The 14,818-nt window shown below is 48.2% G+C and overlaps 1 protein-coding gene across 1 annotated transcript in view; it reads right to left on the bottom strand.

The window, feature by feature from the left end:
* Positions 1 to 393: 393 nt before the first annotated feature.
* Positions 394 to 14,818, bottom strand: part of Masp1 (mannan-binding lectin serine peptidase 1 (C4/C2 activating component of Ra-reactive factor)) — a 65,565-nt gene continuing 51,140 nt past the window's right edge. The window contains exons 11-16 of the mRNA XM_005383253.2: positions 11,295 to 11,432; positions 8,104 to 8,217; positions 7,277 to 7,462; positions 5,476 to 5,543; positions 3,710 to 3,809; positions 394 to 3,334 (exon numbers count right to left, since the gene is read on the bottom strand). Coding sequence (XP_005383310.1) covers positions 3,144 to 3,334; positions 3,710 to 3,809; positions 5,476 to 5,543; positions 7,277 to 7,462; positions 8,104 to 8,217; positions 11,295 to 11,432 — 797 coding nt within the window. The 3' untranslated portion in view covers positions 394 to 3,143. The remainder of the gene's footprint in view (positions 3,335 to 3,709; positions 3,810 to 5,475; positions 5,544 to 7,276; positions 7,463 to 8,103; positions 8,218 to 11,294; positions 11,433 to 14,818) is intronic.

Genomic DNA, 14,818 nt, shown 5'->3' with positions numbered 1-14,818 from the left:
AAGTTTATAATTTCCCTAAAATTTTCCCTACTTGTTAATTCATCTGACTCAACAGTCTCAGACAGAAGGGGGCAAAGATTATTCTGCCTTGGTAGAGATGGTAAAATCAAGAGGAGAAGGGAATCAATCTATGTTACACTGGAACCAGAGTCTGTTCCTTTGAGGACTCATTCTAGACAAGATTGGTGACACTTCTGCGCATGAGTGGTTTACATTTCCACGCCCTGATTCTCGCTGCCTTTTGCTTGAAGGGCTTCTTAGTGTTGCTGAGTCTTTGAGTCATGTACCCCAACACCGAGAACAAGATCAATTCATGACACAAGGAGCATCTGTAGGCCTCCCCAGGTCAGGCCTGTGCTGCATTTTTTCAGCCAAACATTGACTACATGCATGGTCTGGAAATCTTTTTTATTCTCAGTGTGGGTGGCATTCAAGAAATCCAATTTGAGTGCTGGAAACACTGATATTACAGATTATTTGGATGATTTAAGAGCATAATAGTACAGAGTCTTTAAACAGAATGGACCCCAAAAACCTAAGCCAGGCTTTTGTATCCATAACATAAACATCCCATCATAATCTCTGTTTCTTTCATGGTACAGTGATCCTAATCAAATAGAGCAGAACTTGGAAACATGAAAACAACTCATCAGAACCATCGTTGCATGAAAAAACATATAAGCCAAACAAGGATCTTTGACTCAATGCAGATGTTTATTAGAAGAAATGTGTAATTTCCCATAAGAAGAGCAGCTTCTGTGGCTAATGAAATCCAGGCACGATCATTATTGCTAATAACAGCATTCACAGTATGAAATAGCTTTAGCTATACAAACTATACTCTAAGGAGGTAAATTTTGATTGCATAGAAGTGAACTCTGAGTAAGAGTAGCACATTTTAAAGTTGGAATGGGCTGCATTGGGAGGTAGCGAGCTTGTCACCACCAGATGACAAGGAGGCCATGGGAATAGACAAGGAATCCAAGAGACACCTCTGCTTGTGCAGCTCTGAGAGACTTGGGCAGAGCAGGAACCGCCCATCTAACAAATGCTTGGAGATCAAGGGCAAGCGAGGGTGCCTGGCCTGTTCAGTCACTTACTTTCTCAGACTATGGATGAAACTGCAAGTGGGGAAAAGTAGGACAAACTGGATCCAGCCAGAAGTCAGCATCTGCATAGAAATCCTGAGGCTGCTTCCAGTCCCATTTGGTATTCTAGATTCTTAGAGACTAATATTCTAGAGTTGAAGGAGAATGGCTCTTTTAGATGTTTGTTCTAATCCCAGAACACCTGTCCCCTGGATATGTCATTTCATTGGAAGAGCTGATATAACTCAGGGAAGCTTAAATTGACAATTACTCTTGCTTTGTCTCCATCTGGAAGGCCTGCTTCTGTCTCATCTGTGGAAATGCCCACCCTGAACAAGGATATCTCTTCCAGGAAACCTTTCCGGTATTGTCTTCCCCCAACACCTCCATATAATACCAGAATGGCCTTGCTTCTACCTCCGCGCCTCTTCAAAACAGAGCACTTCGCAGGGTCCTTCCCCATGCGCTATAATCACTTAGGTACTTTTCACAGCTCCTTCTAGGAGCTCCTGGGAGGCATGAATCACACTCTCCTCATCATAGCAGCCCCAGTAGCAGCGCTCGGCATAACCTAGAACTGGGAGTAAAGCCAGGTAGTGCACGATGGGAAGATACAGCATCTTGGAATGCCTTGTGAGTAATCTCAAAACTCTGCATCACAGTTCTTCTTTGGTGTTTAAAACACAGCACCAGCTTGCTTAATAAATATTTGATGAAGTTGGGCCTCTTTGTCATCTCCCCTGTAGGAACTAAAGAGCGGGACACACAGAGGTAGACTTTCTCCTGGGATTAGGCCCGGCTACCAATTGCTGTCTCCAAGTGTTTGGTAGAGAGTCTAATGCCTACAGACTCTGATTTCCTATCACCTTTCCCTTTCAATAATACACTCAGAACAACCTAGAAACTTCATTGCTGGGCAGAAGCTAAAGTCCCGCCAGAAAAGAAATTCTGATAGCAAAGAAGGCAAGGACTTGGGACTTCTAATCTCTTGAAATCTTCTAGAACTTCGGAGGGGAAGAGGTCACTAGACTTTCCCTGAGAAAGGAACTGTTCTTGGGTGGGAGAGGCACTCTGCTTGTGCTAGGACTCAGGAAAGATATTCTGCTCCAGAATAGGGAAAGACCCATAGGCTGCACGTTGCCTGCACTGGGTCCTTTGGGACCAGGTTGGGGTGGATGGGGTGGGGGTTATACTGCAGGAGAAGAAGCTGCATTTTGTTTGCATCAAAACATTTTTGAACCTAATAAAATATTAGCCTTAGGGTTACTTTAGTTTTAATTCATGTCAGGGAAAATATAGCTTCATTGGATCTGGGATTGTAAGAGCTGGGAGGGCCCTTCAGGATGAGAAGAAAGAACTTTCCTGGGACCCCATGGAAGGCTGGGGACAGAGCTGGTTCTAGCATCAGGTAGGATTCCCAATCCACTGTCTCTGTCTCCAGTCACCCTTACAATTTGGTACCTACTTAAAGTGCATAATTATATTGCTGTGGGCCATGTTACAGGACTAAGAGCCTTATGTGTCTCACCTTTTCATGGAGGTAAGACTAGGATTGGGGTTGGGAGAGTTAAATGTGGAAAATACCCTAGAACATTAGGGGGCACATAACGGAGATGGTCACGGTGAGACAAATCATCCCTGGGAGTTTATCAGAGGACTTCGTCATCTGCTGCGTCACCCTTACTGAGCACATAGCTTCGGCCATGCACAGGCTTATGTGCTATGTGTGTACTCCTTCATTTCATCCTCACCAGACTGTTAAGAGGTAGGTCAGGTGTGCCATTTGCCTCTCAGGGACAAAGAAATGGTTCCAGAAGTGAAGTCAGCTCCCCAGCATCACAAAGACCCTAGGGAATACAGCCTGGATTTGGCCTGAGGTTCTGACCACTCCGGTACTCTGCCTCCTTCCAGAGAGAAAAGGTTGCAGAAATGCTCAGTAGTAGGTGCGCTGGACGGTGGGGTGTGAGGTGGGGGACGGCAGAAATGGCGGCTTCACCCGATGACCGTTCTCTGCCACCGCCTGACCAGCAGGTGGCGCTGGGCGGAGGGGCTTGCTCAGTTCTTCACCCCGGTGACACTCTGGATCCAGCCCTTGTTGTGGTAGATGGAGGAATACACTCCATAGCGGTCCTTCTGCCCACAGCCCTCGCCCCAGGACACAGTGCCCACCAGGTACCACTGGCCTCTCTCTCTGTCCAGGGTCACCATGGGGCCTCCAGAGTCACCCGCACAGGCGTCCTTTCCCCCTAGATGAAACGGAGATGAGATGAAAGCTCTCCCTTCCCCAGCCCAAGCCCCAAGGAGTCTCCTTCTCCATGTCTGACTTGTAGTTCAGAGATTAGACACTAGAGGGCACGACAGACCGTGTGACCCAGACCTGGGCTCTGAGTTTGCGAGCTCTGGCGTCTCCAGAGCGCAGATTTCAGAAAGTGCTGGTTTAGCAGAGGATTGGTGGAAATTCTCAGCCCCCGTCTCTCTGATGCCTCTTCTCCAAAGGACTCTGTCCCCCGCAGTCTGACCACCCTCCCCAGCTGCCTGCCGTGACGAGAAATCTCCAGTCCTCTCCTGCTATCCCCAGACTCCTCCCAGACCTCAAATTCTGAGTCAGCTTCTTGACTCACCTTCCTTCTCCCCAGCACAGATCATGTCCGCCGTCACCTTCCTCTTCAGTGGTGCATAGGCCTCCTTGCAGGTGCGGTGATCAACAAGCGGGATTTCGATCTGGAACACAACACTCTCATCGGTCCCCAGCCCCTGGCTGAGGAGCGCTGCTCTTCCGAGTCCCGGAGCTGGCCTGGATCTACCTTAGACTTGGGCTCAGAAGCTGCCCTGTGCTACAGGTGAAGGAACAGTAGAATGGAGAACTACGAGAGCCGTGTCTGTTACAGTTTCTGTTATGAACTTGGTGTACAACCTTGCACAAGTACCTCGCAAGGGACAGGTAACTCTGGGACTCTGTCTGTCATCGGCAAAATGAGGATCACAATACTTGCCTACCACATGCGCCTTTTTTAGTATGACAGTGCGTATAAAAGCCAGGGTCAGTTTTCTATCCCGTACCCCTACTGCGGGACTGCAAGTTCTAGGATCCACAGTATGCTGTTTAATCACTGCTTCTCAGATTTCTCAGATTCTGTTTCCTCACTGAGTCATGGAAGTCCTAACACCTAGTACACTAATTGTATGGAGTTTTACAAAGAGGAAATGCATGCACGAGTATTTTGTAAATCACAGACACTACAGGTTCTTTAGGGGTCATCACTGCTTATTTGCAGCAAGCATTTGCTTGAGCTGCTCTCCCTCAGAGAGCAGATGGACTTCTAGACCCTGAGCCAGTAGCTTGCTCACTCTGCCTTACATAACTTGGAAAAGAGTAGGTACTCAGGAAATATATGTGAGGTGATAACTTGCTACGTAAAAGTAAGGGAGTATGATTATTATTGTTCTTAACCGGACAGGAAGGTGAATTTTGGAGTAAATGTTTGGGATAAAAGGGAACAGACCACTTACATTCAGCGGAACAAGAACTGACTGGTGTCACTTAAGTGTTACGTTTTCAGAGAAGTCATCCTGGACCCTCGAGGTGAGATCAGATCCCCAGCTGCATATTGCAGAGAATCCTTCCCTTCTCCTTCATCACCTTCATTCCATCCATAGCTACTGTCTAAGCCCAAGGAGGTCAGGAACCAGATCTGTCGTTTTAAGCCTCTGAACTCCAAATAGTATACAGGAGACAGGAGAGACACATTTGGACACTCATGGAGGAAGAATGAATGATTGTTGGAAATCCAGAATTTTATAGCACAGTAAAATCATGTGTGCTGAAGGATTTAGAAACTGCCTACACCACGGAACCTGGCGATGTCAGAGCAAAATGGTTCTTAGAGGACATCCAGAATTGCCTCTCACTTTGCAGTTTGAAATTCTCCAGGGTGGCCTACAGAGGACTTATTTCAGATAAACTCAGCAAAGAAGTTGAAACCAGGACTTGAAAACATGGCTGGCTATGCTTAATTCAGTGTTCTTTCCTTAAATGACAGGAAAGTAAACTTTGACACGCAGTAGTCAGGTTTCTTTGTGCAAGGCCTGTGGTTCTGGAGAACCAGCCCATTCTTGTCTAATGTGGTATGTAATTCTCATAGTGTAGAGATGAATCACGAGGCTCCAGGGAGTCCAAACCTGCTGTGTTGGGAGAATTTCCATGAGCCAGGGGTTGGGCAATCTGCACAGACACTGAACACTGTTTAGCAACCATGACCTGGAGAACAAACAAATCGAGCTCCCTGGGGTGCAAAGTTCCACCGAGCTTTGGAAGTGGGTCTGGGGCCCTGGCATCTCTCCCATTACCCTTGTCCAAGCCTCCACATCCCTGACCATGCAACGTCACCTCCATGAGAGTTTCTGGGAACCTTTGCAAGAACTGCTTCCCCCAGCCGCTGACGATGACCATGGCTCCTGGAGGAGAGAAGACACCTTGAGAACAGAGAGACAGTCTGTGGGGTGTGCGGAGGTTCGTTCTCCTCTTCCTGAGGAGGAAGGGCTTCGTATGCTACCCCAGAGAAAGACAGAAAGATGGGGAGGAAGATGGGAAAGGCTGCTGGTTTGGAGGTGCCTGCCCCAGAGCAGGGTGCATGTTTCCATGTTATATCACTGGATTTGTTTGTCTACTCTCTCCCACCCCCAATGAACACAGAGTTTAGATTGTGTGAAAGCAATAATCCATCTATGTAGTTCACTGCTGCATCTCCATTCCTATTACAGTGCTGGTGTGTAGGTGTTCAGTTAATAATTGTGAATAAATAAAAAGCTCAGGCTACTCAACAATGTACTGTGCTATCTATTAGCAAGACTTCCTTCCACCCCTTCTCAATGTCAGTAATTCTACTCAGAAAAAGAGGATGTATTCTGGACTCGGTATTCTCCCACACCTCTTCCAGCTCTCACATTCTAGGAGCCTGTGAAACTGGTAAATCTGGGGGCAATGGAAATTGGTTGGATGCTGCTAGAGCAATTCCATTCTTATTGGAGAAGGAGCCTGTATACTTAATATAGCACTGGACTTAAAGTACCTGTGGTGACTTCCTTCACTGTGCTAGACCTCACTGTTCTCATCTGTAAAATGGAGCAGCAATATCACCTAGCAGGGCTTTCATGAGTAGTAGACAAGTTAATGAATGTAAAGCAACTGGCACATAGCAAGCACACGAAATTCAATTCACTGGTCATTGAATTAGCAATACCTCCACATTTCTTGATGGTTCAATTTCATTAAATACCTCTCAGATCCATCCAAGCAATTTTCTTTACATCTCTGAGTTAAAGGAAGTGAATTACAGTATGGCAACCCTGAGTTTAGAATGACAAGGAAGCCCACTGAATGGACTGGACTCTTACTCAATGTTGGAAAGGTGTCGTTTTTATTTTCTAATTCGAATATCGAAACCACCTCAAGGACTATTGCCTCCAATTTAGAAGTCAGGGCAGTGAAACTTAGTGAGGTCAAGTAACAACCTCAAGATCACTCAAGTAGGAGATGCCTGCAGTGGGATTCGAACCTGTGCTGGTTCGTAAGCTATGGTGCCTCAGTGGCAGACTTACTCTCCTATATTCTGCTCTGCGGTGCTAGGGATGAGACCTGGTATGGAAGCTCTTGGCTCACTCTCTTCCTGATGGTAGGATTACTTTCAACCTGGCAGTAGTTTTTCACCACCGTAGTGGCAGTTTGTCCTAGCCAGATTCCTTAGCACGTTAGCCATTTCTGCCGAAGTCCGAGCTGTGGCTTTAAGGGGTCGCTTTTTCAAGCCTGTAGGTTCTGTAAGTACAGTCCCTTACTTTCATTCCCCTGTGCCTGGAGATGGTGGTTTCTTACTGCAGGTATCTCTGTCATCTCAGCACTCCCCTTATGCTTATTCAGCTCACCTGTACCTTACACTGAACTCTCTCTTACAGTCACCAGTCTGCGTTTGTTTTCCCACCTGGACCCTCTGTCCTGTCTGCTTGCTACGTGCCAGCACTGCTCGTGGAACTCAGGACCAGCTGTGACTCAGCTGTTTTAGCGGAGGCAGACAGGGAATCACGAAGACCCCATCAGCTGACTCACTGAGCACCAGGGCCTCTCCGGGGATGGAGGATGCCCTGCTAAGGCCCTGCTGTTCCACAGCGGTGGCATCAGAAGTTGGGGAGGGTACCTTCCTGTGAGGGCTCCTCGGGCAGACAGATGGGCATCACGAAGTTATTCAGCGTTGGGCTCTCTGACAGCTCCAGTAGAGCCACATCATTCTCAAATGTCCTGGGGTTATACAGGGGATGGAGGATGATCTGTTTGACAGGGAGGTGCTGTTCGTCTGCGTCTGACCGGCGCCTCCAGTGCTTGCCTGGGTGGGGAGAAGGCAAGTGAGGCATGAGGGAAAAGGAGAATAAGTCCGTACCTTACTTCCTGTCTGTTCCTGGTCCCATCCAGCTCCTGCTTCTGCCCTCAACTCTTTCACTGCCCTTCATCCAGCTACCCCACCCTGTCTGCAACGCCCCGTGTATCCTCACAGGTTTCCCCTTCCGTCTTTCTTCATGAGCTGTCCACTGTCTTAGAATACTTCTTCCTGTGTTCTGTTGCCACAGCCAAAGCCTTGCAAGCCCCCTTCAGTGCCTGGGTTCTGTGTCTCTTCCTCCACGACACCTCCTGGCTACCCCACTTAGCAGTCTCTCCCCTGTGATTTCCCGTGACACTTTATCTGTCCCTCTCCTAGAGAACTTTCTGCTTCCTACCTTGTAACAGCGGGCTCTGCACTTGTATCTTGTTCCTTTATTAGACTGTAAGCTCCTGGTGGGCAAGAACTTGCTCTTGATCATACTGTGTCCCTAGATCCTGGCTGAGTGGTGGTAGGTAAACAGGGGTTGAACTGAGCAGAATCAGGTGGCGGTCTTGAATTTGTACAGGGGAGCCTTGGAAAATGGCAGCTGTGGAACTTCCTTCCCAGAACCACAGATGGCTGCAGGAGTCAGCTTGCCCCTCACTCACCCAGGATGATTTTGAAGTCAGAAGGGCGGAGGAGGTGGAGGGTCTTCAGTCTTGGGTCCTCGGAGTCCACTGGCTGGTGGAGGCAGTGAGCAGCAGTCACGAGCCAGTCGAGGCCTGGAGGACAGAACGTATGTGTGTGTGACAGGTCCTGCCTCTTCCGTCTCAAGCTGAGGACCTTCAGACCACTCCAAGGCTCCTCTTAAGGTCTTGAAAATGCCTATGTCTCCCCCATTGCATTTCACTGGCCCATGTCAGACCCTGATACGATACTAATCCGAACACGAGGAGTGCTTTCAACTGCCCGTTTCCACGCAGGCCAGGGCCGAACACTTTAAACGGGGTTTCAGGGCTTCCTTCAGCCCATAGTGTGAGACAGCCCAAGGTGGGTTACTGAAGACCCTGTGCTCACCGGGTGCCTCCTGGCCTTCTTTCTCAAATTGTAGCCCCCAGGCTTGCAGGGTAAGCGTCACCCGTGGACCCCGCAGAAATGCAGACACTCAGTCCTACCTCAGATCTACACATCACAGCTTGCACCTTAGCAAGACCCCCAGATAAACCCATGCACATTAAAGTTGGGCAAGTACCGAGTAGAATCATCGGTAGCTAGCTGCATGGCTGAACACTGCAATGACCTGGGGAACCAGAAAACAGTCAGTAGTATTTTTTTTCCTCTGGTACCAGGAACCGAACTCACGACCTTGCGCATGCCAGGCAGGCGCTTTTGCCACTGAGCTAAATCCCCAGCCCCTAGTCAGTAGTATTTAAGTTATGTGGGCAGGGTGCAGGCACAGACATGCATTAAAAGTTCCCTCCGGTGATTCTGGGGCTGCCAGGGTTGAGAAACACGATTCAGGTTCAGAGCTCTCTTTTACAGACACGGACCCAGAGGCCCACGGGAAAGCAGCGTGGCAGCAATCACAGGAGGTGACAGTGGTCACAAGAGGTGGCGCCCATCTCCTGGCATTCGGCCTACTGTGCTTCTTGTGTCCCAGCTGTCTTTTGCCCTGGATAGGTATGTTTCGGCCCTTTGTTTAACACAGGGACGGGCTTCTGGCCATCCTTTAAGTGGAGCAGCTGTAAGTAGCTGAACCCTGTGGCATACCCAGGACCAGCCAAACAGAAAGGCTGTAGGGCTTGGAGGGAGAGTCAGAGGATCTAGGTTATAGTTCAGAGTCAAAGGCAGACAGTCAAAGGCTTTTCTGGAGCAGGTTCCAGGCTGCACTTAGAGGCAGTAGTGTGCTCAGGCTCCCAGTTCTGCATAGAGCTCTCCACAGTCCAAGGCTGGTGGGTGAATGTCCCAGGTGTGCAGCTTGGGAGTGTCTGCTTCAAAGCAGGGAGCGGGGCCACTTACATGAACCAGGGGAGTGCTCCGGCCAATCCAGAGAGGAGCTGTGCCTCCCAGCTCTGCCACTCCCACCAGCCAGCCTCAGCGCAGGCACTGAGCTGGCGCTTTGCCACTGTCTTGACCGCTCACGTTCTTTCTAGGTTCTTCACCCTTCACCTCTCCCTCCCCGCTCCCTCCAAGGGAAGAAAGAACTCATAGAACAAGAGCTGTGGGAGGGTAAAGCTCAGCTGGGGACAGAGAAGAAACCTTCGAAGGACGGTCAGACATACGTCACAGGGAACAAGCATGCACTAAAACGCCGATGCTTTAAGAAAATGAATGTAAGTGCAATCAATGGCCTCATGATCCATTGCTTCTACTCAGCTCCCAAGCAAACTGGGAATGGCTGCAGAAGCAGCCCCCTCCCTCCCTCCGCTCTTCCTCGCCATCCCTCTGACTCTTTGCAGTCTCTCTACATAGGCTTCCTCCCTCTTTTCCTTCTTTTCTGATTTCCCCTCCTCCTGGGGTTTCTTGTGTTCTGCCTGCCCTGTCCTGTTGTCTCTGGTTTTTCTCTTATTCTCTCTTTGAGTTCCTTCCTCTGATTTCCTAGGTCTCGCTCACGGTTTGCTGTCTCTTTTTGTCCTCATTCTTGCTGTCCATTCCCCTCTGCTTACCTCTTTTCTCTGCTCTTTCTTGTTCCTCTCCCCAGCCCTCCTCCTTCTAGGCTGCCGTGAGCCCTGCCTGGCCATACCCTCCTTCTGCAACACCTTTCCTCTCACCCCTGAATCTTACAGGGCTTCAGGACCCGAGACCGTTCACTGTGGCTCTTACGCGAATGTAGAGATCATGTAGCCCATTGGCCATTTTAACTGTCACTGGCACCTCCGCTGCAGCCTTATCCCTGTGCCTTTCTGGATGGATCCCTGGCCTGGAGCTGCCCACCCTGACTGCAGTGTGGAGGAGGACAAGGCGGAGGGAGGGGCATGACCAGCAGCTGGGAGCTGCTCACATAGAGATGGAAAGATCTAGGACTTTCTCCTCTTAAGGGGTTCAGATGAAAACTAGCCTGAGACTCCTGATTCCTGTTTCCTCACAGAGCTTGAATAAACCTTAGATCACGTGGGTCAGGACTAAACTAAAGCAGAGAGAGCACCGGCTATGCTTTTCCTATCTTTGCCCCCACTCCCACCTGTACGTAGTCTGCAGCCAAACTGACAGTCTTATTTTCCAGACTTTTGGAACTTCCCCCTTATTTCTATCCCTTCAGTATTGCTTTTATTTTGACACTAATGACTCTCCCACCATTGGACTGCTGGCTTTCTGATTCCCTTCTTTTGGGTCATGCTGTACCTGGAGGGAAATTTCTAGAACATGTATCTAAGTCTGCAGCAGTGCCCAGGGTAAGGTCTAAGTTCCTAAGAATTTTTAAAAGTCTATTTTGCTAACTATGCTTCCCTTGACTTCCCAAGGTTTCTTTTTTTTTTTGGTGTGGTACCAGGGATCGAACTCATGACCTTGCCCTTGCCAGGTAGGCGCTTATGCCACTGAACTATATCCCCAGCTCATTCCCAGGGTTTCTTGGTTCTCCCATAACCCTAGCTACCTGCCTTGTACTGTGATTTATGTGGGACATTCTAATTCTGACTCAGTCCTTCAGGAAGTGTTTGGTGCCTGAAGGAATCGACAGAAATTCACAGCTCCTGATTCCAGCTAAGGGCTGTTTCTTCCACATCACACTTCTGGGCTCTGATGCTGTTGTGAACAGTGATTCTAGGCAAAGAAACCTTGTCAGTCTCCCAAAAATCATGTCTCTTACCTTCCACCTTGTCCCAAGCCTGAATCTTTCACCCCTCCACCTTGTCCTCACCTAGAAGGGTGCCTCCACAGAAGGGCACGTCAGTTGGGTGTGACAGCATGGCAATCCAGGGAGTGGTGCCCTTCTCAGCGGGGTGTCCATTGAAGATTCTGGCCATCTGCTTCCGGTGAATCTTAGGGGAACCACACACTGCAGCCAAGGGAGGAAGCATAGATCACTCGGGGCTCCATGGTGCCCATTGCCAGGGTTACTAGCTCATCACTCTGTCAGGAGCATCTGTTACTTTTGGTCTCCCAGCATCTGTTGCCTCTTCTGATAATCACATGCGGATTTTTCTTGGGGACTCCTGCTTTTCCCATTGCTGGTGTAAGTAGCCTGAAATGAACTGACATCATCTACGGTTTCAGGGATAAGGAAGTGATTTATCAAAGCCTTGGACTTCCTGGTCACAGCCACTGCTCAGAGATGGGATGTAAACTTGGCCAGGTCAATGAAAGGCTGGCTTGCAAATTATGTTAAACGTATTAGAGAAAGAGAAAGTCATTCCCTCCTGGGGTTGCTAACTGGTTGATCTTGAGCCCAGATCTAGTAGTGATCACTTCATGGAGTGTCTGCTGAGAATAATGCTACTGATCCAGAGGAAAGTGGAACTGACGGATAAGAGGGGAAACAAAAGAGGTTGTGTCTGATATTTCAGGCTTTTGGTCTAATCATCCCGGAAGCCTTGGCTCTTCAATTTCTGTGGACCTATGCACACTGTCTGTCTTTCTCTTTCCCTTTTTGCTATTTATCTTGGGCTTATGTCACTTAGCAGTGGAAGTGTCTGGACTAATAAAGAAGGCTTTTATGCTACTGGCAGGAGCCTCTTCGAACCCACAAAACAGTAAACTAGCTCTACTTTTTTCCGTTTACCTGGACATACACACATGCGAGCATGCACACACACACACACATGCACATACACATGCACACACACATGCACACACGCACACAGAGGTGCATAGCCCTCAGAGACTGGTCAGTCTATTCTTGTATGGAGAAAGAAACTCAGGCCTAGAGTAAGAAGTGGACTTGCCAAAAGTTACTCTGTCAATTAGTGGCAAGACTATAAGTCTGGGTCTCCTGACTCTCCACTCTGGGCTTGTCCTACTGTGGTCAGCACCACTGACTCTTCACTATGTGACTTCTGTGTACTCAAATCACAACCCCCAGATGCGGTCAGTTCCCTGTGATCATCCGGCTGAGTTAAATCCCAGGTAACTGCGCTGCACGCTCAGCGTCTCCTGCACCATTCTATGTGCTGTCAGCCTCATGGCCCAAGCTAACATCCCACCTCTGTTCTCAGCAAAGGCTCAAGGCCCATTGCTGGGAACTTCCTGACCATTCTATCTGCTGCGTCCTCTCCTTGTAAACATTCTTCCCTTCAGAGCTAAGTACGTGTTCTGAATGCCCTTACTTCCATGGCTTAGTGACCTGGCCTTGGGGCTTCTCACCCATCCTCTGTATTTTTCATCTCCTCTGCTATACCTCCAAAGACGGCCAAACCATTCATTTAAAGAATCAACTTCCACATACCCTACTCCATTTCATTCCAAAGTCTCTCCTCCTCCCACCCACAGCCAAACTTTTGCAAAGAAGAGTGGACAGTCAGTCTTCACACTCTCCCCTGTGCTTCGGAGCTAGATTTAGAGAAAATATTGTGTACTGCACAAAAGCAGAAAGAAAGTGGCTATTTGAATATTTAATAGCCAGAGGATGGGGATTTAGCTCAGTGGCACAGCGCCTGCCTGGCAAGTGCAAGGTCATGAGTTTGATTCTCAGTACCAGAGAAAAACCAAAAAAAAAAAAAAAAAAAAAAAAGAATATTTAATAGAGCTACATTCAGTGATGGCTCTGGGGTCATAAATGAAACTCCAGCAGTGATATTTATGTGTATGAGAGGTTAGTGTTCTTGATATGTTCTTCATCTTTAGGAATTCTCCTTGCCTTGGGGCTTCTCAACTATTGAAGCTGGAGTATCTATCATTTTAAGTGAAAGCCAGGTTTTGGCTTTTGAAAGAGCAAAATGGAATACAAGGTCTAGAAACATTTTAAGAGTTATGTGTTGTGGTAAGAATGAAAGATGTGTAGGTATTCAGGATTCAAAACCTGAAGAACTGAGCAGATAATATTTATTATGAGCCATAGAGAAAGAAGGATGCAAGGGCAGTTTCCTGCCTTTTGATATAGTTGAGAGGCCTTTTTTGGGCAGAGTGAAAGGGCTGGAAGGGGAAAGGGAGGGAGAAGATACTCAAGAAGGAGGTGTAGATAATTATGAAAGACCTGAAACACAAGCAAGCATCCTGCTCCCTGGATGCCCCTTCTGAGATGACAGGGAGGCCTTGGGCCCTATGCCAGAAAATGCCTTCCCTGGGGGCCTTCGCCTGGACCCTTGAGCTGCAGCATGCTGTTGATTCCTTTGCTCTGGTTGTGGTTTAGATCTAGAATATTCCCCCTAAACCTCTTGTGTTCATGGAGCACCTTTGGGAAGGTGATTGGATCATGGGGGACTATAGCTCACTTGCTGCCAGGAAGTGGGATCTGGTTGGAAGAGGTGGGTCCTGTGGCTGTGGATCCCTTCCAAGTCCTCCCTTCACTCTTTCCTGACCGCCATGAGGTAAGCAGATTTTTTTCACCAAACCCTTCCTCCCTGCCTCTTCTGCCTTGCAGCTAGCCAACTATGGACAGAAGCCCCAACCAACTGTGAACCCAAGTAATCTTCTCTTTCTCTAAGTTGTAGGTGTTGGTTATTTTCTTCAGGAATGAAAAAAGGGATTAAGACTACCCCTTCTTGGCATTTATTTCCCCCTTGGCTTCTAAAAGCTTTAATTCTTTTTGGGGACCCGGTTCTTCTTGCTCTCCTTGTCTCTCTTTCTTTCTTTCATGGGACTTCTCTTTGTGACTTCTGTGACAGTGTCTGCCTTGCTCACCTTCTGAGTCATCTTTCTCATCGGTCCATTCCTGGGAGATGATTGCATACTCCCAGTATACTCCCAGGCCATATTCCACCTACATGGTAATGAATTTCATGTCACTGTCTTTAAACCTGCCTTCTCTTCTGAAATTCACTACTCCTTATTGCCTACTTGTGTTTCATAAACTCTTCAAACTCAGCAAAGTTAAACCCTGGCCTCTAGACTTCACCAGTCTTTTCCCCCTTTTATTCTAGACCCCTGTTGACATCTGTACCCACCACATGCTGATTGCTTCCTTTTTCTTCAGCCCTTGTATCTAATCCATCACTAAGCTGGTGGTAAATCACTCGGAGAAGCAGGGTAAAATATCTTCCCCAGCTCCAAGTCAAAACTTCTTCTCCATGCAATCTCAGTGTCTCTGGATATCACAATATAAAGTCCACATATCATGGTCCACCATGATGCAAACCAAAACCCCTAGCGCACACCATAAGGGTCTCAGAGTGTCAGCCTTTGTACCCTTATGTTGGTACTGTCTCAAGAGATGCTATAGGTCAAGCTCTGCTGAACACAGTACAAAAGGGATTTAAACTGTCTCCACCTCATGTGTCTACACTGTGG

Source organism: Chinchilla lanigera, unplaced genomic scaffold (assembly GCF_000276665.1).
Source record: "Chinchilla lanigera isolate Chin_1 unplaced genomic scaffold, ChiLan1.0 scaffold00019, whole genome shotgun sequence".
NCBI classification, from domain to species: Eukaryota; Metazoa; Chordata; class Mammalia; order Rodentia; family Chinchillidae; genus Chinchilla; species Chinchilla lanigera.
Note: the sequence above shows the minus strand (reverse complement) of the source record. Positions and strands in the feature narration are given on the sequence as shown.